The sequence below is a fragment of the Myotis davidii genome, unplaced genomic scaffold (assembly GCF_000327345.1).
Source record: "Myotis davidii unplaced genomic scaffold, ASM32734v1 scaffold901, whole genome shotgun sequence".
In the NCBI taxonomy this organism is placed as follows: domain Eukaryota; kingdom Metazoa; phylum Chordata; class Mammalia; order Chiroptera; family Vespertilionidae; genus Myotis; species Myotis davidii.
In genome coordinates, this window is record NW_006291427.1 from 418,827 (window position 1) to 445,188 (window position 26,362).

A 26,362-nucleotide genomic window follows, 5' to 3' on the forward strand; every position below is an offset into this window, starting at 1 on the left:
ATCTTTCTTCTATCATTGACAGTCCCTCTAGGTTGTGGGCTGCTTGCCTGTGTTCCTGAGAAGCATCTACGGTACCAGTCTATAGAGTGTGTTTTCTTTAGTGAATTACCGGTATGTTTATCGGTAATAAATTTGCACTGTTTTATGTATATGTTTGATTACATACAGCCTTGTGACAGTTTTCCTGCATGTCATAAGCATTTGAATATAAATTAAAATGTTAAAATTAAATCTGATATTGTTTTACCTTTTATTTGGTGTGTGGAAGGTGTGCGGAAGAGGGGGTAGTCTTATACGGCGAGTATATAACAAACTCTGTATTTTGAGTGGAAATGTTAGGGGGTCGTCTTATACGCCCAGTCGTCTTATAGGCCGGCAAATACGGTACCTGTAGCATTTGCCTGCATGCATCTAAGAAAAAAATTGATGTCACCTTCAACTTCTCTCCTCACCAAAAATGAACTATAATAGATAGCTCACTGCCTCAGGCCTGGAAACAATAAGTTACCAAACACTGGTAGGCAGCCTGGAACCCAAGGTCTGACCCCGAGTCTAACCACTCTACTTCCTTTATAATAATAACTGGCATGTATTGTGTTATGCATTACTTCATTTAAACATTAACAACCCTATATGGTATTGGATGTACTCATTTGAGACGTGAAACAAAGAACCAGAATGGCTACAGTGCTTTTCCTCAGGCCACACAGTTGTAAATGGTGAGCCAGGATTTGAACCTAGACCTGTCCTTTTCTATGTCCTTCTCCCAGAACTCAGGTATCATTGCCTTCCCAGATTCCTATGCTATGCAGGCCTCCCACCAGAACCAATGATGTTAGTGACATGGAGGAGGAGGGAGAGAAGCCAAAAGGTAGTTAGAGACAAACCAAACCAATTAAGCCAGTAACCTATTTTATTAACACATAAACCATACAACCTGACTTTAGCGAATTAATCTTGTAGTCAATGGTCAATCCCAATAATTCTCTGGGGCCCTTTGAGAGGCTCTCCCTCCTACTCTCAGGGAAGAGGGGAGAGAACACGAGAGCACAGAACTACTCCTCAAAGAAGGTGAACTCCTCCGTGTCATCTCTATGCTGCAGCTCCATCCTCTGCGCTGGCTTTTCTCCAACATCTTCCATGAGTTGCTCAAGGTCCAGGTCACTGGAGGCTTCATCGTCAGGAGGGAAGCTTCCAGCCTCCTGTAGCTCTTGAGGTCCAGGCTCTCCTTTCCCTGTGGCAGGACAGGCCCTGTGATGAGCTGGTAGGTTCAGGCCCTCTGACACCATTAGAACCTCTTTTTCTCCAGACAAGCTGGTTACCAAAGCCTTGCTTTGGGGAGCTTTAAACTTTTTCTCAGGGCCTAAATGAAAAAGTGAAAGAACTGAGAATCTTATTAAATCATCTGTCCTTACCTTTTACAAATCAAACTCCAAAATTTATATCTAAAAAAAAAACTCTGGAAAAGATTACCTTTCTCAATAGGAAGAAATAGGCTTTGGAGTCAGAAAGACCTGGATTCAAGCCATGGATTAACTGTATGACAGAGACATGAGCAAGCAAATTTTAAACTCTTTGAGCCTCAGTCTCCTTATAATTGAGATGGTAAATATCCAGCCATAGAGATATTGAAAAAACGAAAGGGAACAACATAGACATATCTATCTAGGCATTGCAAGACAATACTCAATAAATGTTAGTTCCCTCCTCCTTACTATTCTGGGGTCTCTGGATCAAATCAAATCTACAACCATTATGTTCCTACTAGAGGCTCGATGCATGAAATCTGTGCAAGAGTAGGCCTTCCTTCCCCCAGCTACCAGCACTGGCTTCCCTCTGGCACCCAGGACCCCGGCTTCCCTCCGGCACCCAGAACCCGGGCTTCCCTCACAGCCCCAGCTTCTCCAGAAGGTCGTCTGGAAGGATATAGAGTCTAATTAGCATATTATGCTTTTATTATTATAGATAGTGTGTACTGCATTCTACAATCGGAGAGATGCCATTTTGGCCAGTTTTTGTTTTTTTAAAGTAATGAAAAAGTATAGAATTGTTTTAAAATTATCCAGGGAGAGGAGATATAGACATGAACCCTATTTCCCCAAACTTTTTCCAAAGTCTAGAGCCTTACCTGGCTGGTCAGGATCTGAATTCCCATGCACTTTTTTCCTTCCCATTATGGGTACAGGAGCAGCTGCAGGTTCATTTCCAAGAGATCTCTTCACTGACTTCCCTTGCTGAGTCCCATCTCGTCCATCTGCTATGCCTGCATCACCCCACACCCACACCATGAAGAACATTTATTTCTCCCTAAATAACAACTTGTCAAGGGTCCATTGACACCCCACATTTAAGTCTCTGCCCTGTATCTTCTGCTAATCTTAATCTAGTAAATTCCTTCAATTCCTTTCCCCTCCCCAATATTTCTCCCCTCTCCCCCACCCCCATCATCTTCTCCTCATGGTTCTTCTCTAGAAAGTTATCCTTCTTGTTAAGAATTTAAAACATTCATTCCTAAGATTTTATAATTCAATATTCAGAAATGAGGATGCTATAGATTGTCCAATGACACTAGCATGAGTCCTGCCATGTTTTCTCAGATTCTGGATCTGAGACAGTAAGTTCCAGCTACCTGCAGGCCCATTACACTCTCTGCTTTCTCCCTGCCTTAACTGTAACACATGTCCCATTCCAGCTGGCTTGCTTACCTCTTGCCTTGGGGAGTTTTGTCTGAATTTTGGCTGGCTTGGGACTAGGCAAAGTTGGGTCCTAAGTATGGGAGAGAAAAATAAGAAAAGATAAATGAAGTCACATAATTGTGTTTTTAATAAAGTGGAATGCTACAGAAAGGATGAGAACAGCCACAGACTGAGAAAATATATTTGCAAAAGGCATATCTAACAAAGGACTGTTATCTAAATATAAAGAACTCATAAAACTCATCAGGAAAACAAATAACCCATCCTGGCCGGTGTGGGTCAGTGGTTGGGCATCCTCCTGTGCACCAAAAGGTTGCCAGTTGGATTCCTGGTCAGGGCACATGCCCAAGTTGTGGGCTTGATCCCCAGTAGGGAGCATGCACGGAGCAGCCAATTGATGTTTCACTTCCACCTTGATGTGTCTCTCTCACACTCCCTTCCTCTGTCTCTAGAAATCAATAAAAAAATTTTTAAAAGAAAACACCCCGCCGAAACCGGTTTGGCTCAGTGGATAGAGCATCGGCGTGTGGACTGAAAGGTCCCAGGTTTGATTCCGGTCAAGGGCATGTACCTGGGTTGCGGGCACATCCCCAGTAGGAGATGTGCAGGAGGCAGCTGATCGATGTTTCTCTCTCATCGATATTTCTAGCTCTCTCTCTCCCTTCCTCTCTGTAAAAAATCAATAAAATATATAAAAAAAAAAAACACCCCATTTACAAATGGACCAAACACCTTAATGGAAACCTTACCCCAAATACACAGATAATGAGTAAGCACATGAAAAGATGTTAAACACCATAAGTCATAAGGGAAATGCAAATTAAAACAACAATGAGATAGTACTATGCACCTATTAGAATGTCCAAAATCCAAAACACTAACAACATCAAATGTTGGCAAGGATGTGAGCCAACAGGAACCCTCATTCACTGCTGGTGGGATGGGAATGTAAAATGATATAGCCACTTTGGAAGGCAGTTTGGTAGTTTCTTACAAAACTAAACAGACTCTTACCATATGATCCAGCAATCAAGCTCCTTGGTATTTATCCAAAGAAGTTGAAAACTTAAGTTCCCACAAAAACCTGTATACAATGTTTATAAGCAACTTTATTCATAATTGCTCAAACTTGGAAGCAACCACGATATCCTTCAGTACGTGAATGGGTAAATAAACTGTGGAACGTACAGAAAATGGAACATTATTCAGGAAAAAAAGAGCCATCAAGCCATGAAAAGACATGGAAGAACCTTAAATGCATAATTCTAAGTGAAAGAAGCCAGTCTGAAAAGGCTACATACTGTGATTCCAACTAGATGACATTCTGGAGAAGGCAAACTACAGAGACAATGAAAACCTTTGAGGATGTTAAAGGTTGAGGCATACTTGGGGAGGGAGAAGAGATAAACAGGTAGAACACACAGGATTTTTAGAGCAATGAAAATACTCTGTATAATATTATAGTGATTGATACATGTCATTACACATTTGTCCAAACCCATAGAATGTGCAAACTAAGAGTGAACAGTAATATAAACTATGGGCTTTGAATGGTTATGGGTATGTCAATGTAGGTTTATTGATTATAACAAATACACCACTCTGGTGGGGGATATTGATAATGGGGGAGGCTATGTATGTTTAAGGAAGGGGTAAATGGGAATTCTCTGTACCTTCCTCACAATTTTGCTGTGAACCTAGTACCACTCTAAAAAGTCTCTTCAAATATGAACAAAAAAATCTATATTTCATGTGCCTGAAAAGAGACTAAGGAAACAAGTGAATGAATATCCTAAGTGTCCACATAGTGGGAAGAGAGAATAAAGAGAGGCAAACTGGTGTTCTCTGAAATTGCTCCAGTCAAAATCAAAGAACTATGGTAGGAATTGAGATGATAATCAATAAATAAGTTGCCCTAAAAAAAGAAAGAAAGAAAGTTGTCTTGACTGGGCAACTCAGTTGGTTAGCATGTCCTCCCAATATACCAAAGTTGCAGGTTCAATCTCCAGTCAGGGCACATACAAGAAGCAACCAATGAATGCATAAATAAGTGTTACAACAAGTATCTCTCTCTCTCTTTCTCTCTCTCTCTCTCTCTCTCTTTCTCTCTCTCTCTCTCCCACCCCTCCTCTTTCTTTCTCTCTAAAATCAATAAATTTAAAAAAGAAAAGAGCCCTGGCAGGTGCAATCAGTGATCAGAGCTTTGGTCTGTGCACCGAAGGATCACAGGTTCGATTCCCAGTTAAGGGTATGTACCTGGGTTGTGGGTTCGATCCCCGTCCTGGTCAGGGCATGTGCGGGAGGCAACCAATTAATGTGTCTCTCTCACATCCACGTTTATCTCTCTCTCTCTCTCCTCCCTCCCTCTGCCCCCCTCTTCTCCCTTTCCTTTCTCCCTTCCACTCTCTCTAAAAATCAATGGAAAAAATATTCTTGGTGAGGAATACATACATACATATACATTTTTTTTAAAAAAGAAAGAAGTTCTAACCCTGATTGGGTAGCTCAGTTAGTTTGAGCATTGTCCTGATATGCCAGGTTGGGGATTTGATCTCCAATCAGGGCACATACAAGAATCAACCACTGAATGCATAAATAAGTAGAACAACAAATTGATGCTTCTCTCTCTCCCCCTTCCTCCCTCTCTAAAGTCAATCAATAAATAAAATCTTTAAAAAAGAAATAAGTTCCTAGGGATGTGATATAATTGAGAGAATAATCAAGGAAATTCCTTGGAGACCCTAAGAGACAGGATTGTTAGGGTTTCCTGAGGCAGAGACAGGATACTTCCTTAGTAAATATAACCCATGCCAACAGATGCCCTATAGGACTCTCCTAAAAGGAGCCCCAAAGATCAATCTTACTTTTTTTTCTCCCTCCTTTTCCTCCTCCTTCTCCAAGTCTGACTCTTCCTCTTCTTTCTCCAAGAAGGAATCTGGGCTCTTAGCCCCAGTGAACATTAAGTCTAGAACAGGAATAGGAAGGAAAGCTAAATCATTTAGTCAATAAAAGGTGATGCGTTAATGGAGCTGATCCCAGAGAATCAGTCTTCTAACTCTACCCTTCATGTCCAAGTAGTATTTTCTCCATAAATCATGATCCTACAGGAGATTATCACAGTTCAACCCTTTTCAAAGTCTCATCACTTTTAATGCACACCCTTCTTCCCTGCCCCCTTTTTTCCTCCATTCCTCTCTCCACTCATCCATTCATCTATTCATCCCCAACACTGGCCCAATGGTATTCATGGAAAACCTGTTATTATAAAAATCTAGAGCTAGGCTGATAACATCCTATATAATAAAGAGCTAATATGCAAATGGTTGTCACGCCCTAATGCCTTAATGGCTCAGACATTCAACACTGGGGAGAGAGGAATGGGGACCAGTCAGGCACAAATGAGCTCACAAGAGAGGAATTGAGACCAGCCAGGCACAAATGAGTTCACAAGAGAGGAATGGAGACCAGCCAGGCTGTGGTTTGGGAGAGGGACAAGCTGCCTGCCCTGCTGCCTGCCCTGCGGTCTCAGGCGCCAGTGCCTGTGGACTGGGAGAAGGACAAGCCGCCTGCCCCGCGGTCCTGGGCGCCTGTGGCTGCAGCCCAGGCAAAGCTGCCCACCCATGGTCCTCTGCAGCTGTGGCCAGCCTGGGTCCTGGGTGCCTGCAGCCAGCCAGAGGGAGGGAAGCCTAGGTCCTGGGTGCTTGCAACTGGCTGGAGGAGGGAATCCTGGGTCCTTGATGCGGGGCGAGGCAGAGGCGGTTAGGGGCAATCAGGCCAGCAGGGGAGCAGTTAGGGATGATCAGGCAGGCAGGCAGAGGTGGTTAGGGGAGATCAGGCAGGCAGGCAGAGGGGATAGGGGTGATCAGGCAGGCACACAGACAAGAGGTTAGGAGCCAGCAGTCCCGGAATGCGAGAGGCAGTCGGACATCCCCCGAGGGGTCCCAGATTGGAGAGAGTGCAGGTCAGGCTGAGGGACCCCCATTCCCCGCTGCACCCCCGCCCCTGTGCATGAATTTTGTGCACCAGTCCTCTAGTCAGAAATAAAGAAAAGCTTCAGTTGCTGTCCTCATGAAGGAATCCCTCCTCTCCCTCTTTAGTCTTTGCCTCCTACATATCCTACCTTTTCCTTCCCCATTATTGTCAGATCCATTGTATCTGCTCCAGAAACCAAACAATTTAACCCGCTCCTGAGGGAACCAAGAAACAAAAGCATCATCTACTACTCTCCCAGGGACTATTGTTGCCCTGTCTTCAAGATTTTAGTTATAGGATTTGAATTTATATTCCATACCATTTTCACTTGAAATTTCACATTAGATTTACCTAGATTTTTGTGGAGATTAACTATTATAACATATTGTAGTAAAGTAATATATAATCATATTATCATCTCTTTTCCAGTTTATAATTCAATAAGTAACTGGGAAAGATAAATTCACTGTTTGTCATTCTCCACCCACCCCCAAAGGCAGAAATTGAGGGTAAACACTGACTCTGCATAAAAGAGATGTTAAGGTAGATATATCTGAAACTTGACATTATACCTTAGCCCCCTACCACAAACTGTCTCTGTCTGGACTGAGAGAAGATCCCATTTATCCAAGGGTAAGGAAAAGAATGGATCAATTAAGGAATTGAGGGAATTTGGCCTGGGAAGAAAAGACTATGTAGTTCTAAGACTAAGACTGTATAACAGAGAAGTACAAACCAATTTTCTGCAGCAGCGAACACATGGTTTGCTTTGGGTCTCAAGTCCCAAAGAGGAACTGGTATGTTATCTGAACACTTTCCCACCTGAATACCAATCTGTTCTGCCTCCTGAGCCATTATCATGGCTGCCCCCAGTTTCTGGCTGCAGTCCTTGTACCTGCACTTTTTCTGAAATGGAAGAAGAGTAGAGTCATGATAAATATTAGAGACGTGACCCCAACATACTGCTCACCAGATATCTTTTTTAAAAATATTTAAAATATTTTTTATTTATTTCAGAGAGGAAGGGAGAGGGAGAGATAGAAATCAATGATGGAGAAAATCATTGACTGGCTGATCCCTGCACACCCCATACTGGGGATCGAGCCTGCAACCCAGGCATGTGCCCTGACTAGGAATCGAACCATACCTCCTGGTTCATAGGTCGATGCTCAACCACTCAGCCATGCTGGCCGGGCCCAGATATTATCTTTAACTACATTTATTTCCAGCTCCTGGTATTGACATGATACTCTTATTAATCTTTTGAGCTCAGAGACGCAATTCTCGCTTAGCCCCCAACAAAAAACCCTCACCAATTCCGAGCAATGTTTTCAACCAACATTTTGATGTCCTTTCCAAAGTAATTCCCATGGAAATTTGAAAAGGCAAGATTAAAGGACTTCAGATGATTACACTTTTAAGCTTTTCATAAGTTTCTTTAGATCCAGCTGTTTGATTTAATACTCACTACCTAATTTTCTAAGGCCCCTAAGCTGCTAGACCTCTGCTCATTTATAGCTAATGCAGTGATTCTCAGCCAGGCGAGGTTTTGCCCCCCCAGAGGACATTTGGCAATTCTAGAAACAACTCTTTGGTTGTCACAACCAGGTGTGGGGGATTCCTACTGGCTAGTTGTCCAGGGATGCTGCTAAACATCCTATAATGCACAGGACAGCCCTCCACAAGAAACAATTATCTGGCTCAAAATGTCAATCGTCTCCAGACTGAGAAACCCTGAGTTAATCTATGCCCTCATTTCTGCCACACCTGCTTTGGCTAAACTGTAAAAACCTAATCTTCAGGAAGGCCTCCCATCTGAAGGCAGAGAAAAAGATTAAGAAAAATGACTATCTTGTTACAATCCTGGTAGATAGAAGAGTCCCTCATGAATAACCTCACCCTTGCACACTTGGACAGACATGAGACTTTCTCCTGATACAGCTTCCCCTGGCAGAATATCAGGTTAATAAAGGGAAAATTTCGTTTTCAAATTTGCTGCATCACAACTGACCCCCAAGGGTTGCTCACCACTCCAGCTAGCTCCAGAGACAGCTCCTGAAAGTTCTTTAGCATGTTGACTGGGATCCAAGCACGAGAGACTGTTTCTCCAAAAAATGTCACATGGTACTTAGACTGAAATAAAAGATGGTTATGTTATGGCCTCTTGTCTTTCTCCTTGCTTTGGCCCTCCAGCCAGAAAAGGAGGGGAAGAACTGTGGAGTCACAAGGAAGGAGATGCTGGGCCTCTTCTGCTCCTTTATACTGATCCACCTGACCCACTTATTTCATTGTTCTTCCATCCTGACCTCAGTAATCCTAACCAATGCAAATTTATCAAAACATTCATGTCCTAATAAATATTTAATTAGACACAAGTTTGTTTCTATGTGTGAGAATTTATTTCTGTTTGTCACTCCAGCTAAGTGTCTGTTTCTGCTCATGTCTGCTGGCTATGCCTATGTTCTAACTCTGTGCATCTGTTAGGATGAATTTGGTCATTACTTTGGCTTGACCACCTACCTGAATCAGGAAAACTCACCGGCAGGGAATCAAGGTGAGAAGCAAAAAGAAAATATTCCCCCAGGTCAGGGTCCAATTCTACCATGCCTGGCCACCTGAAGAAGATAGATGGATGTAGGAGACGGAAGAGATGGGTTTAGATGAATAGAACACAAACTCATTAATACACATGTAAAGAAAGGAGCAATATGTTTTGTAACCCAAGTCAGACACCACCACCCCGGTCAATCCCTCCCAGTGGTCACTACCAAATGACTGAAGACTGAAGTAACTGTCATCAATGTACAAAGAAGCTTAGGATCTTCCTTGTAAAAGTATCTTATCCTTAGGCCTTCCAGCAAGTCTGAGAACAAAGTCTTCTGACTAGGGACAGCTCCAATGAAGAAATTACCCATCCTACCCTCCCTTGTTCTCTTACTTTATCCCTAATATCTCAATGTTTAAAAAATGCTGTAGAGCCACTCTCCTCTTTCAACCCATTCAGGATAGAATTGTCAGACTCTTTTTTTCAGGGAAATACAACATCCACTATGAAATTCTAACGAACATGCTCTTTCAAAGCCTCCAAGCTTAGTATTTTATATTCTCCCCCACCCCATGCTCTTTCTAAGGCAAATACCATGTCTTTTCTTCTCTTTTTTAATCCTTACCTGAGGATATGTTGTGGATTTTTAAATTATTTGAGGGAGAAAGAGAGAGAAACATCAATCGGTTGCCTCCTGTATGTACCCCGCCATGGGGATTGAACCCACAATCGAGGTATGTCCCCTGACCAGGAATCAAACCCACAACCTTTCAGTGTACCAGACAATGCTCCAACTGAGGCACCCAGCCATGGCTAAGGCAGGTACCATTTCCACTGTAAATGTTTCCCATTTCCTTCCTTCTCTATTTGAATCTACCACTCTCAAGTTCATGAAGGCTGTTCCAAGTATGCCATGGTGCCCTACCAGGGGTAACCATATTGCTTGGCCCAGATGATGGATCCTGGGATGTAGGAGGCATAGGCCACATCACCCTCATGCCCTATCCAGGTCTCCTCAGGGATATCACAGTGATTGTACTCCAAGTCTGCCAAAAAAAAAAAAAAAGGAAAATAGCCTGGATGAGGACAGGAGATAGGACAGGAAACAGGGATAGGCAGCAGGTATGACCGAAAGGGCACCTGAGAGATGGGCATGGAGGAAGAAGAACAAAGACCCTTGGGGGAAATGCAACCTAGAAGTAGGAGTGCTGCCTCCTTATACTCTAGAGCAGTGGTTCTCAACCTTCCTAATGCCGTGACCCTTTCATACAGTTCCTCATGTTGTGGCGACTACCAACCATAAAATTACTTTCATTGCTACTTCATAACTGTAATTTTGCTACTGTTATGAATCGTAATGTAAATGTTGATATGCAGGATGTATTTTCATTGAACATAATTAAAGCATAGTGATTAGTCACAAAAACAATATGTAATTATATATGTGTTTTCTGATGGTCTTAGGTGACCCCTGTGAAAGGGTCGTTCGACCCCCAAAGGGTTGCGACCCACAGGTTGAGAGCCGCTGCTCTAGAGAAAGAGATTCCAGGCTTCTATATCCCACATTGTTTGACCCTTCTATGTAACATTATGACTATAATTTCTCTGAGACATTATTTTCTCATCTGTAAAGTAATTGGGCTGAATTAAAGCATCATAATGTCTTTCAAGTAGTTTCAAACATTCTAGAATTCTATGCCATTGGATCTTTCTTACCTGCTTTTCCCTGTATATTCCATACCCCTTCCTATCCAACCCAATACCAATATTCTAATCAGGATTGACAGGGTCAAACCAATGCTGAAAAAGATGGAATTCTCTCAGAACATATGTGTGCTTTTCTATATGTTTTTATTTATTTCAGAGAGGAAGGGAGAGGAAGAGAAAGATAGAAACATCAACGATGAGAGAGAATCATTGATCAGCTGCCTCACACATGCCCTCCCCCACCCCTCACAGGAGATCGAGCCTGCAACCCAGGCATGTGCCCTGACCAGGAATCCAACCATGACTTCCTGGTTTATAGGTCAATGCTCAACCACTGAACCACATTGGCTGGGCTCAGAAAATATGTTCAGATTCCATGCCCCTCCCGACAACATAGGTTGTCCTCTTCTAGCCCGTTATGCCAGATTCATCTTGATATGACAAGAAGATCGTTTTCTTTCTCTAGAGCAGGGGTGGGCAAACTTTTTGACTCGAGGGCCACAATGGGTTTTTAAACTGGACCAGAGGGCTGGAACAAAAGCATGGATGGAGTGTTTGTGTGAACCAATATAAATTCAAAGTAAACATCATTACATAAAAGGGGACGGTCTTTTTTTTTCAATAGTTTTATTCATTTCAAACGGGCCGGATCCGGCCCGCGGGCCGTAGTTTGCCCACAGCTACTCTAGACACTATAAGGACCCCTGAAGTTAAAACTACACCTACAACATAATTAATTTAAAGGATATATGCAGGGAAAGAAAGGGTGGAACCAAAAAAAAAAAAAACACACCATAAACATTTCCACTCCATTCTACCTGTATTCTGGTCACAGGACCAATTATCTGGAAGGACTGAGGGGTCAGCATTCCCATGAAGCCGCCTCCATTTCCCACAGTTTGGGGAGGAACACTGGACCCAGACTAGACACTGACCTGTGACAGGGGGAAAAATTGAAATGAGACTCAAAAATGTGCTCTTCCTTCTTCAACTCATTTAAAATCAATATACTCCTCACCAGAATCACATAGCCTTAGAGATCACCTAGTCCAATCCTTACTTATAAATGGGAAAAGAAAGGCTCAGAGAAGATAATTGACTTGCTGAAGATTAGTCTAAATTTGTGGCAGAGCTAAATTTACAACCCAGGTCTCACATTTCAGTCTTTTACCATACCATGCCATCATTTCTCCTCCACCCAGGGCAGAAAGAAGTGTTTCCTATATTGACAGTTAAATATAGTCAGGTTATAGTTAAATATAGAAGGTTATAGTTAAATATAACCTTCTTTAAAAAGGTTGGTTTCCATCCTTCTGGCTAGTTCCTTGTTCTCTGCTAGCATGTCAATGCTGAAAAATTCTTTTGAAGGGCTACCCAGCATCTTTTGTGTCAACATTCAGAGTTCCTATCTGAATCTCAGCAGATTTATCTGTCACCAAATCATCAAGTTGCAACCTTTGGGACCAACAGCCCCAAGTTCACCCCCTTCCAAAAACATGGGTCTAAGTCCATCATTTCTCAATCAACTATTTACTTCAGGCCCTGCTGAAAGACAAAACATTCCTTTTAAATATATATATTTGTTATTGATTTCAAAGAAGAGAGAGGGAGAGAGAGATAGAAACATCAATGATGAGAGAGTCATTGACTGGCTGCCTCCTATACACCTATCACTGGGGATCGAGCCCGCAACCCAGGCATGTGTCCTGACCAGAAATCAAACCATAACCTCTTGGTTCATAGGTCCACACTCAACCACTAAGCCACCATGGCTGGGCAAAGCATTCCTTTTATCACTCACCTGCCAAACCATCATCCCCACCTTTCCATATCCCCACCTTTCCATAATCTTTCTGAGTTGTTCCTGTACCCGACACAGCCTCTCCTCTTTCCTTCCTAAACCCTTCCACTGTTATTTTTAGAATTCCAGACAAAAGCAACAAAAGTCCACATATCTTTAAACTCTTCTCTGAACCTCTATCTCATTTTTGAAACCTGGCGATGCACTGACATTGCCTCTACCCAACCCCACCCCACCCGCAGCTCTCTAAATAGAATTGGTTCCTTCTCGTGCATCTCATGTCTCTCAGGCCAGAAAATGGATTCAGTATCATCCTTATTCCCTATTGCCATTTCCAGACCATTACCATCTCCTTCTTATAAAAAACCTTCCTCCCTTGAGGTCCAGGTGATAGAACTATACCACCCTCTCATCTCCCTTGAAAAGATACTGACATCTGGTTCAGCCTTCTCCTCTCTCCTCCCGGCCTCATTCCAAATGATCACTATTTCCATAGGGGTAACGCACAAAGAATCCCATTCTCTGAGTTCTCTGACCTTTTCTTCCATGCTATCTCAATAACCCGCTTCACTTGAGTAACCCACTCCTACCCTTGTATGCCCCACCGGTCATCTGCAGGGACTGCATACTCCCTTGAACCACTTATCCAAATATCCCTCTCTGATAAAAATTCACCTGCTCAGAGGACCCCTATATCAACTTTCACTTTACCTATTTCTCTTACCCTCCCCTCAATCCAGAAGCAACCTCTTTTCTTTACTCTGTACTTACTCAGGTTTGATTCCTTAGATCCTCTTGCAGACATCTTCATTTCCCTCTGTCCTTCCTCCTACCCAGCTGGTAAAACACAACTCTTAATGAACCCACTCTACTTTTTCAGTGCCTATATTCATTAAATTGAGTGTTACTAGAAAAAAATTACATAACTAGGCACATGGGTACACTATATATTCACAATATGTTTCCCTAATAAGTTCACTCTCCCATTGTCAAATCTTACTTTAAATACTTGAACATAAGGAATTCCCTCCATCCTATTGAAACCATCCTCAGAAAAGCATATTATGGACCACATTCTTGATTAATTAATTTTGAAGAACAAGGTACTGGTTGGGAATGATGTATTAGTCTGAAAAGATAGTTGCTAATGATATTTTTGGATGTTTATAGAGATGCCCTAGCAAGACTAGAAAAAAAGAATGTGAGAAGGGGTTGGGGACTATAGAAGTAAACATAGATTAATAAAATAAGTGGTTGGTTGTGAAAATAATGAATATTCATGAGGAAATGAGTGAGGGGGGAAATCATCCTAATGATATAGAACTAGATATTTATGGCTTGGTATGAAATCTTCAAAGACAACAATAAACAGTTCTTAAAGTTCCCTTTCAAACAGTGTAGAAAGAGGAGAAGATGATGTGTCTGAAAATGGAGCTTGAGGCTCTCAACATGGCTCTATGATAATGAAGACTGATGTCAAACACACATTAAGAGCATTTCAGTTGACCTCTCACTCTTGAAATACTAGTTTCCTTGGATTCTGTGATCACTTATTCTCCTGTTCCCTCTCTCCATCTTTCTGGCAGCTTCCTCCTTTATTGGGTTCTCATTTTTCTCCATTAAAGCTTTAAATGTTGGCGTTCCAAAGGCCAATCATGGGTGTTTGCTCCCATGTTACACTTTTTCCTGAGGCAAACTTTCCCATTCCCATAGCTTTGAAATACACTTTCATACCTGATAACACAGAGATGTATATACTAACAGTCTCTGTTCTGAGCTCCAGATATCTATGGCCATCTTGCTCTTTTGTAACTCTATTTGGATGTCTCACAATGATCTCAAATCTAATGGACCTAAAACCCAAATGCTTAATCTTATCCCACAAATCTGTTCTTCCTCCACCTTTCCCCACCTCCTTTCATGTACATGTTCAAGCCAGAAACCAATCATCTTTAACATACTCTCTCCTCTTTCATCCCCCCCTCCATATCCAATTCATTACCAAGTTCTGACAGTTACCTCTAACACATATCTTGAAATCATCCATTTCTCTGTCTCCAATTTCATCATCCTAATCCAAGCCACCAAAAATCTAATCTAGTACTAACTTCTTGTCCACTCTTGTCCCCTCATACTTCATTCTCTAATTGGATTCTTCTAAAACATTAACTCAGTGATGTTGTTCTCCTGGTTAAAATCCACCAGTGGCTTCCCACTGCACTTCGGAAAAAAATTCTCACTTTGTAACATGGTCTTTGAATTAGTTACTACCTACTTCTTTATATTTATCCAGAGCTACTTTCCTGCCTTGCTTCCCCTTGCTCTCTGAACTCCAAACACACCAGCTTTCTTTTAGTACCTGGAATATGCCAAACTTCACCCTACCTAAAACTCTTTCTCTTACTTCTACTATTCCTTCAGGTTTCAGCTTAAATGTTATTTCCTTACAAATAAATTCCCTGACTGACCCATTTTATTTCTTTTTTTATTTTTTTAAATATATTTTTATTGATGTCAGAGAGGAAGGAAGAGGGAGAGAGAGAGAGACAGAAACATCAATGATGAGAGAGAATCATTGATTGGTTGCCTCCTGCATGCCCCCTACTGGGGATCAAGCCCACAACCCAGGCATGTGCCCCGACCGGAATCGAACCCGGGACCCTTCAGTCCGCAGGACGACGCTCCATACATTGAGCCAAACCAGCTAGGGCTGACTGACCCATTTTAATTGGGTCTCCATTATTTCCTTTAATGACACTCCATTTTTTTCATTCACAGTACTTAACATAAATTGGTTGTATTTATCAGATACTTCCCTTTTAACTTCCTACTCTAGGAGGACTCACCTCTCCTTGGCAACTATAAGAAACAGGAAGCGTAGTTCTTTTATAGTAAGAGGCTTACACATTCACTACAATCACAACCTGACTCACAAGCACTCCTAAGGCAGGGGTGGGCAAACTTTTGACTCGAGGGCCACAATGGGTTCTTAAACTGGACCAGAGGGCCGGAACAAAAGCATGGATGGAGTGTTTGTGTGAACTAATATAAATGCAAAGTAAACATCATTACATAAAAGGGTACGGTCTTTTTTTTTTTTTTTTTTTTTAGTTTTATTCATTTCAAACGGCCGAATCCGTCCCACGGGCCGTAGTTTGCCCACGGCTGCTAAGGGGTGAACTTTCATCTTTCAGTCTAAAGTGCAATCCTGATGGGAGCAGCCAGAACTGTGGTGTGTGAACGCCCACTCCTATCCCCACATCCTTCTCTCTGGAAAGTGCTACCTCTTCCAATTTTCCGTTTATATATAAAAACTGTGTTCACATTCATCATTAACGCTAATGTGTAAATTCTCTCCAAGGAAAATCCGCCTTCCACCTGGCTTGAAAACCTTGAATTAAAATGCAGGCGAGCAATGGTGGAATTGCAGTAGCAACCAGAGCAAGGAGAAGGAACACCCCCAAATCGTTCCATATAATGACTGGTTTTCTTGTCTGGCTGCATTTGTATAAGTTTGATTCTGGTTGTAACTATGAGTCTGAAGAAGAATCTTGGCCATCCTGTACCTTAAAGCATGCCCTTTTTGGCAAGCTATATAAAAAGAAATCTCTGACAAAAAATAAAATAAAATAAAATAAAATAAAGTGCAATCCTTTCCCTAATACTGAGAGGTTCAGGAGAAGATCAGTACCATCCAGACCATCCAAGTATCCAAATTAGGCTAATACCTCCAGTTCTTATATTACCATGCCATAATAACATGAGTGGTTTATTGCCCTGGACTACCTTGTTTGGTGACTGCATAGTCTTGCTAGAATTTTCTTTCAAGTATGTACAAACCATATTATGCTTCTATAATTAAAATTATATAGACACACATATACATGTTAAACACTAGCTCACTGTTTATTCCATTGTTCCTTACACTTTGGGTTCTGTCTTTTTTTTGGGGGGGGGGCACAAGACTGTTTTCCTCCATATTGTTCATTTTACTTATATTTATAAGTATTTATATTTACTTATATTTATAAGTATTTATATTCAAAGTTTTAAAAATACTAATATATTATATGATCTATTTTATTTCTTATCCTAAAATATCTCAAGATTACTTCATATAAAATATTTATTATCTGTCCAATACACTAAAACTGCAAATTCCATAAAGTCAGGGATTATCTATTTTGTTCACCAACATATTTCCAGCACCTAGCACAATGCCTGGCAAATAATATAAGGCATTAATAACTATTGTTAAAATAAGAAATACATCTATATTCATCCTTATCTTCCATCCATCCAATCTCAAAGGCTAAGCTGTCCTTTCTAAGAATAATTCTTCTGGTTTTCTTCTCATTCCCTTCAATCTCTCCCTCTCTATAAACAATTTTCCCTGAGCACATAAATATAACACACAGGTCAAGACTATTTCTTTTTAAAGAAAGCTCAAAATAACTTTCCCTTAACTCTATACCCACTCCTCCTTTTATTTACCATTTTCTCCCTCCTAGTTTTCTCATCTAAACTAATTAAAAAAGTATTTATTCTTCAACCAACTATAACCTGCCATTCACCCTTACCAACCTATATAATTGCTCTAATCAAGACCGTAATGACTTACTAATTGTGATATCGGTTAAGCATTTTCAAATCTTTATCCCCTTTGATGTCTCTATAGTAGCATTTGACAAGGCTAAATACTCCCTTTTATGAAATTCACTCCTCCCCTGGCATCTGTGATACCACATTCTCCTAATTTTCCTTCTACCTTTCTAATTTTCTCTTAGTTCTTCTTAGTTTTTTCCCTGGGCAGCTCTTCTTCTATTCAACCCTAAACATTATGTCCCCCAGGGTTTTTTACTCAGTGTTTTTCTCTTGTCACTCCCTATCTTCTTCTTAGAAAAATTTCATCTATTCCTACTGATGTAGATGACTCCAAAATTTCTATCTCCAACCCAGACCTCTTTCTTGATCTCTAAATCTCATCAAAGACCCCATATCTTGCTCACAGATGAATTCACCACCTTAAACTTTTTCTTCTATACTCTCCATTTTAGATCATAATCCTTTTGGCCACTCATTCACTCATGCCTCACTCTTCCTCAGCTCTCATATCCAACTGGTAACCATATCAAGGTGATCCTGTCTCCTAAAGATCTCAAATTTGTCTCTTCTTCATCACTGCTATTGTCTATATTGTCTATCTTCCTTGCTTGGATCACTATTTCTGAGTCTAGTCTTGTTCACAGGAATTCATCTTCCATGCTATTGCCAAAGTGAGCTTTCTAAATAGAAATCTTATCAATTTCCCCCTACTTAATGTCAATGGTTCCTCTTTATCTATAAAATAAAACCCAAACCCCCTTAACTTCACATGCAAGGCCCTTTATGACCTGGGCCTTGCATGTCTCTAGACCAGGGGTGGGCAAACTTTTTGACTCGAGGGCCACAATGGGTTCTTAAACTGGACCGGAGGGCCGGAACAAAAGCATGGATGGAGTATTTGTGTGAACCAATATAAATTCAAAGTAAACATCATTACATAAAAGGGGACGGTCTTTTTTTTTTTTAGTTTTATTCATTTCAAACAGGCCGGATCTGGCCCACGGGCCGTAGTTTGCCCACGGCTCCCTAGCCTTATCTCCCCTACCCCTGTAACCTCCTACCCCAAAGCACAACCAAAAGCTACCAACATTAGTCCTCCTCCATAACTCTGAAAATTATCACACTGATCCACCCCCCATTTCTACCTTGGTTCATCTGACTAAATTATACTTCAAGTTCTGGCTCAAGCAGTATCTTGTCTTAGAAAGTTTTCCAATTCTACTCCCAACTTATAGCTTTCTTATCTACCTTCCTTAGAAGCCTATCTCCCTTGTGACAGGCTTATACTCATTTCTTCTGCACTTATCCAGCCCTCCTAAAATGCCTGGTATATAATAGGTACCCCAAAACTATAGATTATATGAACAAATAATTCAATGAATTAAATCTTTCTCTCTCTTCTTCAGCGGCATATCCTCTAACAAGTAGCAATGAGAAATTAATTATAATCTTTGCAGAATTCCCTCTAACATTCTAACCCTTGCCTCTCTCCTTCATCTCCAGTTTTCAAGCCCAAGTAGTTTTCCAAACCATGGCCGAACTTACCAAAACCACTTTCCTCTCCTTTTTGTTGGTCCCTGATCTGAACATGATCCTGAACCATTTTCTTCAGTTGGTCTTCCTGTTTATGCTCATGTCCTCGCTGGGCTTTCTTCATTTTCTCATCTTCTGGGAAGATAAAATAATTGTAGGGTGGGGTTATGTGGGAGAGATTCTTTGTAGATAGTAGAAAGCAGAAAGCAGAAAGAAGGATGAAAGAAGAAAAATCATAGCATGATAGTTTCAAGCATTAGGTTGGAAATTCTCAGTCTGCCCACTGTCCCATTCCCTAATTTTATGGATTAAGTATTTGAGCCAGATGTCAAAGTATATCTGACTATACTTACGAGCTTTTTTCTTTCTTCTCCTTAAGGAGAGTTTACTGAATTTCTTCTCAGATGATGCAAGATCTGGCTGGCCTGGCTTAGATGGGATTATTCCATCTTCCTGAGAGGCTGAAATCTCTAGAATATGAGGTACTGTTACCCACTCTCTGAAAATAAGATATTTTTAAATGAAAAGGTAAAACAATCCAAAAATAAAATTTAAGAGGATAGAAGAATCCTAGGCTCTCTAAGGCCTCCTGATGTCATTTTACCTATCTACCTGCCTATTTTTCCCAATTCAAACAGGTAGCTTTCCTGAGCTGAGACAAATTTACAGAGATATAAAAAATGACCAGAAAAAAAAAATGACCAGATAGGTAGGTTGGTAGGTAGGTAGATAGATAACCTTTTATAAATATTAAGTCCACCCTGTAATCAACTCACCTAACAGGAATAAACTTACCTATCAGCATTATCATTATCAGTAGTAGAAGAAGCAATTCCTGGTTCCTTGTCTAACTGGGTATGTCTTATAGGCTGGGCACAGGAAGTCTCTGCAAAATCAAGGCTAGATTCTATCTCTTCCAAAACAAAACACTATAAGCAAAGAAGTAATGTTACGAAATAACCACTCCATTATTTTTAAATTATAATCTTTCATTAAATGTCTTCCACCTGTTGCCTGGAAGAGTCTACTTTTGGACTTTTGTCATATCATAAAATTTTAAGTCTTTAAAATTTCAGGAAAAAATACAAATTTATGTCCTTCTAAAAGCCTTTCCAGATTGACCTGCCTCATTCCAGGATAGCCAGGTAATGTTAATTTTGTTTTATTTACTGTGTCTTATATAATTTTTCCTTAAACTTTCCTCTAGGAATAGAATTATATCTAAGAATAGCTGAAAATATCAGACCATTTTCCTTAGCCCCATGACCTTATTGATAGGGTCTTGGGGCTTATGCTATAGAGTCCTTTGTTCTAAAAATAAAATCCTTGAGAATGTTGAAACAGTATGGGAAACAGAAAATATAGAAGGGTAGATGGAAACTAAATTCTTCAAACCTGGGAAAAATAATTTATCTTTTCTAAGTAACTTCTGAACATATAGAAAAGAATTTAGCTTACATTTTAAAAAATTTAGATGAAACTGTATTTACATTCTGAAGTCAATGTAATCTACTTTTCTAAAAGCCTGCACCCCCTATCTAAGGTGGTTTAGCTATAGTCCTTGATAGAAGATGAAGCATTTTAAAGTATGTCAAAGTCCCATCTAATATTTTCTTACTTAAGAGGATGGAGGCAAGAAAGAAAACTGTCAATTTACTCAACATCTCAGGTAACAGTTTCTCTGCCTGAAACTCTTTTTCTCTCACCATAAGCCATACCCAAGCACTCTTCGAGGGACTTCTGTATCACAATCTGGAAAATCTCCTCAAACTCTTCATTGGTAAGATTTGATTTTTCCTGCATAGACAAGGGTAGAGAAGGAAAACTGCTCGTCTTTTCCCAGTTCTCCTCTCTGGCCAGTCAGAAAAGCCTCCGTTAGATGAGGCAGTAAACTCACAAGGCTGAGAGCATGAAGTCAATCGTATATACGGACTCCATAAACTCTATCCCAGACCTCCTGGGAATAAAGGAGTCAAAAAATGCAAAAAGTTGATTAAATTTCTGTCCACCTCTACTTTCATATCCAAACCACGTCAGGCCCTACATACCTACCATTATTTCCTGCTAAATACTGTCATCAAAACATTTTTTATCTTCTTAAGAAAAAAAAATGGAAGTCCCAAAAAAGGAATAAAAAACTGAAACTACAAGATGAATTTCCCCAACATGGAAAGATTCTATTTGTCCAGGATGAATGACTAGAAGAAACTGTCCCACTAGAGCCCGTCAGTATGACTGATACCTTTTCTTTCTTCTCTGCTTGCTTGTTGTCTTGAACCTTTACTTTTTTCTCCTGGTCACTGCATGAACCATTCACTGTGGTTGCTTCCTCCTCCTTCTTCTCCAACTTGGCCTTTAGGGGGTTTGGTCCGGCCTCTGCCTCCAGGGAACTGACCCCCAGAGTCTCCTCTTTGTGTGAGTTAGGGTTATAGGGCATCAAGCTATGCAATTTTTGTGCAGGTGGGATAAAGGGTTTTTTTGATCCTTTCCCATATTCTGAAAGAAATTTGATCATCAAATGTAATTTATGAAACGTAGAGTCTAACACAGAGACTGCCAAACACTGCCAACTGACTGACCATATCAGAATTATCTGGAGAAATATTTTAATAAATTCATATTTCTAGGTCTCTACTCACCCACCCTCATTTCCCCTGCCCTGAGTTTCTGATGAAATATTTTGAAGTGAGGCCCAAGAATCTGAAATTTTACAAGACTATCTAGATGATTCTGATGTACTTCCAGGCTTAGGAACCACTGAGTAATTGAAAGGTGATAAATATGATAAATATAAGCATTTGGGAAACTGAATTATTTAAATACAAAAATTTAAAAATTTGTCTATTTTAACTTTGGACAGAATTTTATGGGAAATTAAGAGAAAATGAAAAAAATATAGTTAAAATCTACAGATGATACAATGAAAATTGTAGTGATCCTCCCAGGTGTAAGTAATATCTCTTTCTTCTGAGCTTCCATAATACTCTGTACCTGCCTGGTGACATTCACCCCTCAAATTTATGTTATAGATATTTATGAGTTCATATATTCCTTGAGCAGGACTATTTCTAAGATATATATTTTACTCAAAGTGTCTAGAAATGTAATTTTAACAAAGTAGAAATAAAAAATATGTAAACTGAGCTTCTCTTTGGTAGGAATCTGAGAAGGGAAAAATGAAAGATATGTATAAAATGAACCTCCCTCACTCTTGACTCACCTTCTTTACTCTGCAATGTTGTCATCATTCAGCTCAGAAGCTACACTTTTGTGCTCTGTTAGAAAAAAGAAATTAACTGCTAAAGCTCTGATTGAACATGAGTTTAAACTTTCTTCTCTTTCTGTCTTCTTGGGTTCAGGATTTCTTTTCCTGGAACCCCTGAACTACATGTTCTGCCTTCTTGACTATACTTCTGCCTTCTGAGCAATGCCAATTACATGCCAGGGGATAATTAGAGTTATTGTTTTAAAGATTAGCAATAATTCTTAGTGTTTTAAGTGCTGAAGAGTTTAACATATTCATACATCTATAAGCCATCTGTGGCACAACAGAATGCTGAGACTCAATTTGTGGGTGATGTTCCAATAATTTGTACATTTTTCCAATTTATTCTTTCCACTATTGATATTACTTCTATCCACTTGTTAGAAGAGAACTGCTTTTTTATCAGCCTAAATTTATAACCCTCTACCCAGTTTTCTTAGGTTTAAAGAATATAATTCACTCTTATTTTTGTAACAGTTATAATAAACACTGTAACTCAGGTAGTGTTATTAGAGGTCATAAAATATCATTTCCCCTTTTTACAGATGAAAAATATGCAGGGAGGTTAAGTGGTTTGCCCCAAATTTCAGTGTTAATAATTGGGAGAGCCAAGTTGAACCCAGGCCTTTGCTTTCAAATTCTACTAATACAACATCTATTCTTCTCAGTGATCTTATTTCTGACTGCTGGTTTTGAGTACTTTGAAGGCCCTAGATTTGCAATTCAATCTTCCAACTCTGCCATCTCCCACTTATAAAAAAACCACAAAGCAGCATAAAATGGATCTTTATGTTTATATACAGTTCCCTTTAAAGGATATGAAAATTTTAAGACCTTCAAACAGCCAAATTATAGTAAACACTCAGTTGTCTGGGGTGTAAAGTTCCTCTCCCTGGTTCCTAAGATGAATTCAAAAGGTGTTGGGACTTGACTTAGAGTGGCTACAGCATGATTGGGTGTAAAGTATTTTTAAGTTATCTTTTGGTATTTTTCTGTTCTATTTCTTAATTTCTGAATGTGGATAATTCTGATGTGTTATTCTGCAATAACTACTTTTCCTTTCATATTAAGGAGCACATTTTCTCACTTTTTGCATCATAACTCACCACTACCAACCCCCAAATGTATTTGCTCTAAGGAAAAAGGCAAATGGGCCGAAACCGGTTTGGCTCAGTGTTTAGAGCGTCGGCCTGTAGACTGAAGGGTCCCAGGTTCGATTCCGGTCGAGGGCATGTGCCTGGGCTGCGGGCACATCCCAGTGGGAGATGTGCAGGAGGCAGCTGATCGATGTCTCTCTTCTCATCGATGTTTCTAACTCTCTATCTCTCTCCCTTCCTCTCTGTAAAAGAATCAATAAAATATATTTTAAAAAAAAAAAAGGCAAATGGGAAATTGGGGGAGAAACACTACAGCAAATTGGTCTCCTTCTTTATGATAATCCTAAGTAGAAGCTAGAAACTGAATCAAATTGGTTGCAAAAGGAATACTAATTTGACCACAAATGACAAACACCTTCTCTCAGATTCCAGAATCCCAAAAATAATCATTACAAGTCCCTATGAAGGTAATATAAATTTCAAGAAGAGCTATACTAAATGAAAATTAGTAGATTTGAGATGACATTTCTTTTTTTAAATGTCTATCTTTTAAAAGAAAAAAAAACAAAATAAAATTTAAAAATGTCTCTCTTTATAATGTGCCTCTGGAGAGTAGAACTGTATGGAACGGAGCTTTTTACTGTACCCCCCCCCATGCATCTCTAACATGTTATAGCATACACATATTATCACTTCAAAAGTTATTTTTTTAAATTCTAAATTCTTTAAATAAAATATAGAGTATTTTTGATCTAAAAATGCACAAATTTTCCAAGTTAGGTTCAAATAATTATTTAAGCCTCTACTGACCTCTGTAGGCAAAAGTGTGTTACTGGCGCCCCAACCAACTGGATAAAATTGTGGATCATTACTGAGTTAACAAACTGTAGTAAATCTATACTAGTAAGCAATGATGTGTAACACTTCCCCGTAATCAAGAGTGGGTTTGTGATGAATACATTACCTTTAAAGAAAATCTCTAACCTGATCAATAGAGAAAGGAAAGCCAAGAAGTAACTGACAACTCAAGTCTCCGCTCCTCTGCTCCAGACTAATTATTTTCTCCCACAATAACAAATACTGAAATCTAGTTCAGAGAGAGAAATATTTCTAAACAGTTAATAAATATACAAAAAAGTACCACCAACTTTCATCTGACCAGCTAATAAATGACTTTCACTTAAACACTGAAAATCATCACATTGGTTTTAAGAAAAAAATCACCTTGCTCAGCAGTTCTCAAAGTGTGATCCAAAGACTCCTGGGGGTCCTCTCCCTTTTCCAACTACCTATCTGTGTTAGCCTGGATTTTCTCATATACTTCAACCGAAACAAGATACAAGCATACGTTGGATATATTGCAGATTTGGTGCCAAATCACCACAATAAAGTGAGTATCACAATAAAGCAAGCTGTAATCTTTTGCTAATGGAGGGTCTTGCCTTTAATTTGTAAAAAAACAAAACATGCAACACCTGTGAAGCACAATAAAGGGACGTACAATAAAACAAGGTGTGCCTGTATCATAACAGATTGAATTCAGAAACAGATTAAAATCCAGCTGTCTTCTATTAAGCCAAACATGAACAATATTGCAAAAATGTAAAACAACAACATGTTCACACTAACTTTCCTTTTGTTTGGGAAAATATATTTTTCATAAAAATGTGAACATGTAATGAGTTGTTATTTTAACATTAATAAATGTTTAAATTTTTCTGTTTAATTTCTGCCATGGATATAAACCAATCTTTGAAGTCCTTCAGAATTTTCAAGAGTACAAAAAAGGATAACATGTTTGAGAACTGGTGTAGCTAAATAACTTAATTCAGTCGTGTAAATACTTTTCAAACAGCATTCATTCTCTTCCCTCCTCCTCCCATTTAAAATGTGTTCACAAATTTCTCCCTCCTAACTATCCAATTATTATTCCCTCTATATTGTTTCTGGAATCCTTGGTCTTAAGAAAATAAAAGTCAACCCTTTAGAATTATACTCTAAAATGTGTGCATTTTTAGATTGATCAAAAATACTCTATTTTAAACCTAAACTCTGCCAGTTTCAAAAACCTGTATTTAAAGACTCTATTTAAAATCTCCTTTAAGCTGGAGTTGGATTCCCTTTTGGCTTTAATGTCTAATCTGCTTATTTTCATGCCTCAATCAGTAACAGCTGCTTTCTTTCTTTTCTTTTCTCCTCAGAGAGGATGGTTCACATTTAACAAGACAGAAGGAAAAAGAAGATCCCGGCTCCCCTGCTGCCTACACTAGACTACCTGACAAGACATTCCTGTCGTTACTACCAGTTCACCTAAAGCTCCTACAGAATCTTGTAAATGGCGAACTACAGCTTCTCGGTTCAGAGAGCGCACCAGGCGCAGAGATAGGGCCACTATCACAAGAAGGCGCCCTTCCGGGGCTGCGCTCCGGCTCCCCCTATCGGCCGCCGCAGGCGCTCCCGGCGGCCCTCCGACCGCCACCGGCCTGTTCTGTGTTGTTTGCGCTTAGAGCAGCACGTCGCCATCAACTTCCAGATCACCGCACCGTTTTTTCCTCTCAGGCTGCCTAGGTCTGGAACAGTAAAAGGCCTTAATCCCACCTTTAACATTTGAGGGAAGAACTTTCTGGTGATCCCCATTTTTCCTCGCTCTTCCTTCACCAAGCCTCTCTTAAGATCGGAGGTATCACAGTCAAAAGTCCTTGACGCCCCTCCAAGAGGAAAACGGCGTCTTTCTAGATTCTCTTCCCCCATCGAGAACCCCATCATGAGAAAATACCCCCTCCGCTGCCCCTCCCGCAGAGACACCAGAATCCTCATTCTCGCGCGGACCGTCATTGCCCGCCAGTAAGAAAGAATGGGGTTACTTTTGTTTGTCAGCTGGGAGTGAGTTTGCGGTTAGAGGTTCTAAGGAGCAGGGGTAAGAGTTGTCACCCTGACGAGGAAACTCAGACGGAAGATCCCAGGATTAGCTGCGCCTAACACCTTCATCTGCAACCATATTAGAGATAGCTACCTTCTGGAGCGAGGAACAGAGAGAACTACTGCAACAATTCTGCAAGCCCCTCCAACCTCGACCCACTTTTCCCGCCACCAAGAAAAGGCGCGAGGCCACGCGTAAGCTCCACAGTTCCCTCCAGCGGC

At 40.2% G+C, this 26,362-nt stretch overlaps 1 protein-coding gene across 3 annotated transcripts; it reads right to left on the reverse strand.

Annotated features, from left to right (window-relative positions):
• Window positions 1-895: 895 nt before the first annotated feature.
• On the reverse strand, window positions 896-26,362 carry ZCWPW1 (zinc finger, CW type with PWWP domain 1). Of its 3 annotated transcripts, none has more exons than XM_015564542.1 (17): window positions 26,235-26,362; window positions 22,080-22,134; window positions 21,102-21,355; window positions 20,578-20,656; window positions 19,655-19,745; window positions 19,213-19,358; window positions 18,872-18,994; window positions 11,739-11,855; window positions 10,139-10,259; window positions 9,208-9,283; window positions 8,697-8,801; window positions 7,491-7,574; window positions 6,817-6,883; window positions 5,561-5,661; window positions 2,706-2,766; window positions 2,129-2,263; window positions 896-1,363 (listed from the first exon to the last, which is right to left on the reverse strand). In XM_015564542.1, the coding sequence occupies exons 2-17, from the start codon at window positions 22,105-22,107 to the stop codon at window positions 1,056-1,058; spliced, it is 1,896 nt and encodes a 631-aa protein (XP_015420028.1). In that variant the 5' UTR covers window positions 22,108-22,134; window positions 26,235-26,362; the 3' UTR covers window positions 896-1,055. The 3 variants fall into 3 exon arrangements, with proteins under 3 accessions (XP_015420028.1, XP_015420027.1, XP_015420026.1); XM_015564541.1 differs by having other exon boundaries at window positions 18,872-18,991; window positions 20,566-20,656; XM_015564540.1 differs by having other exon boundaries at window positions 20,566-20,656.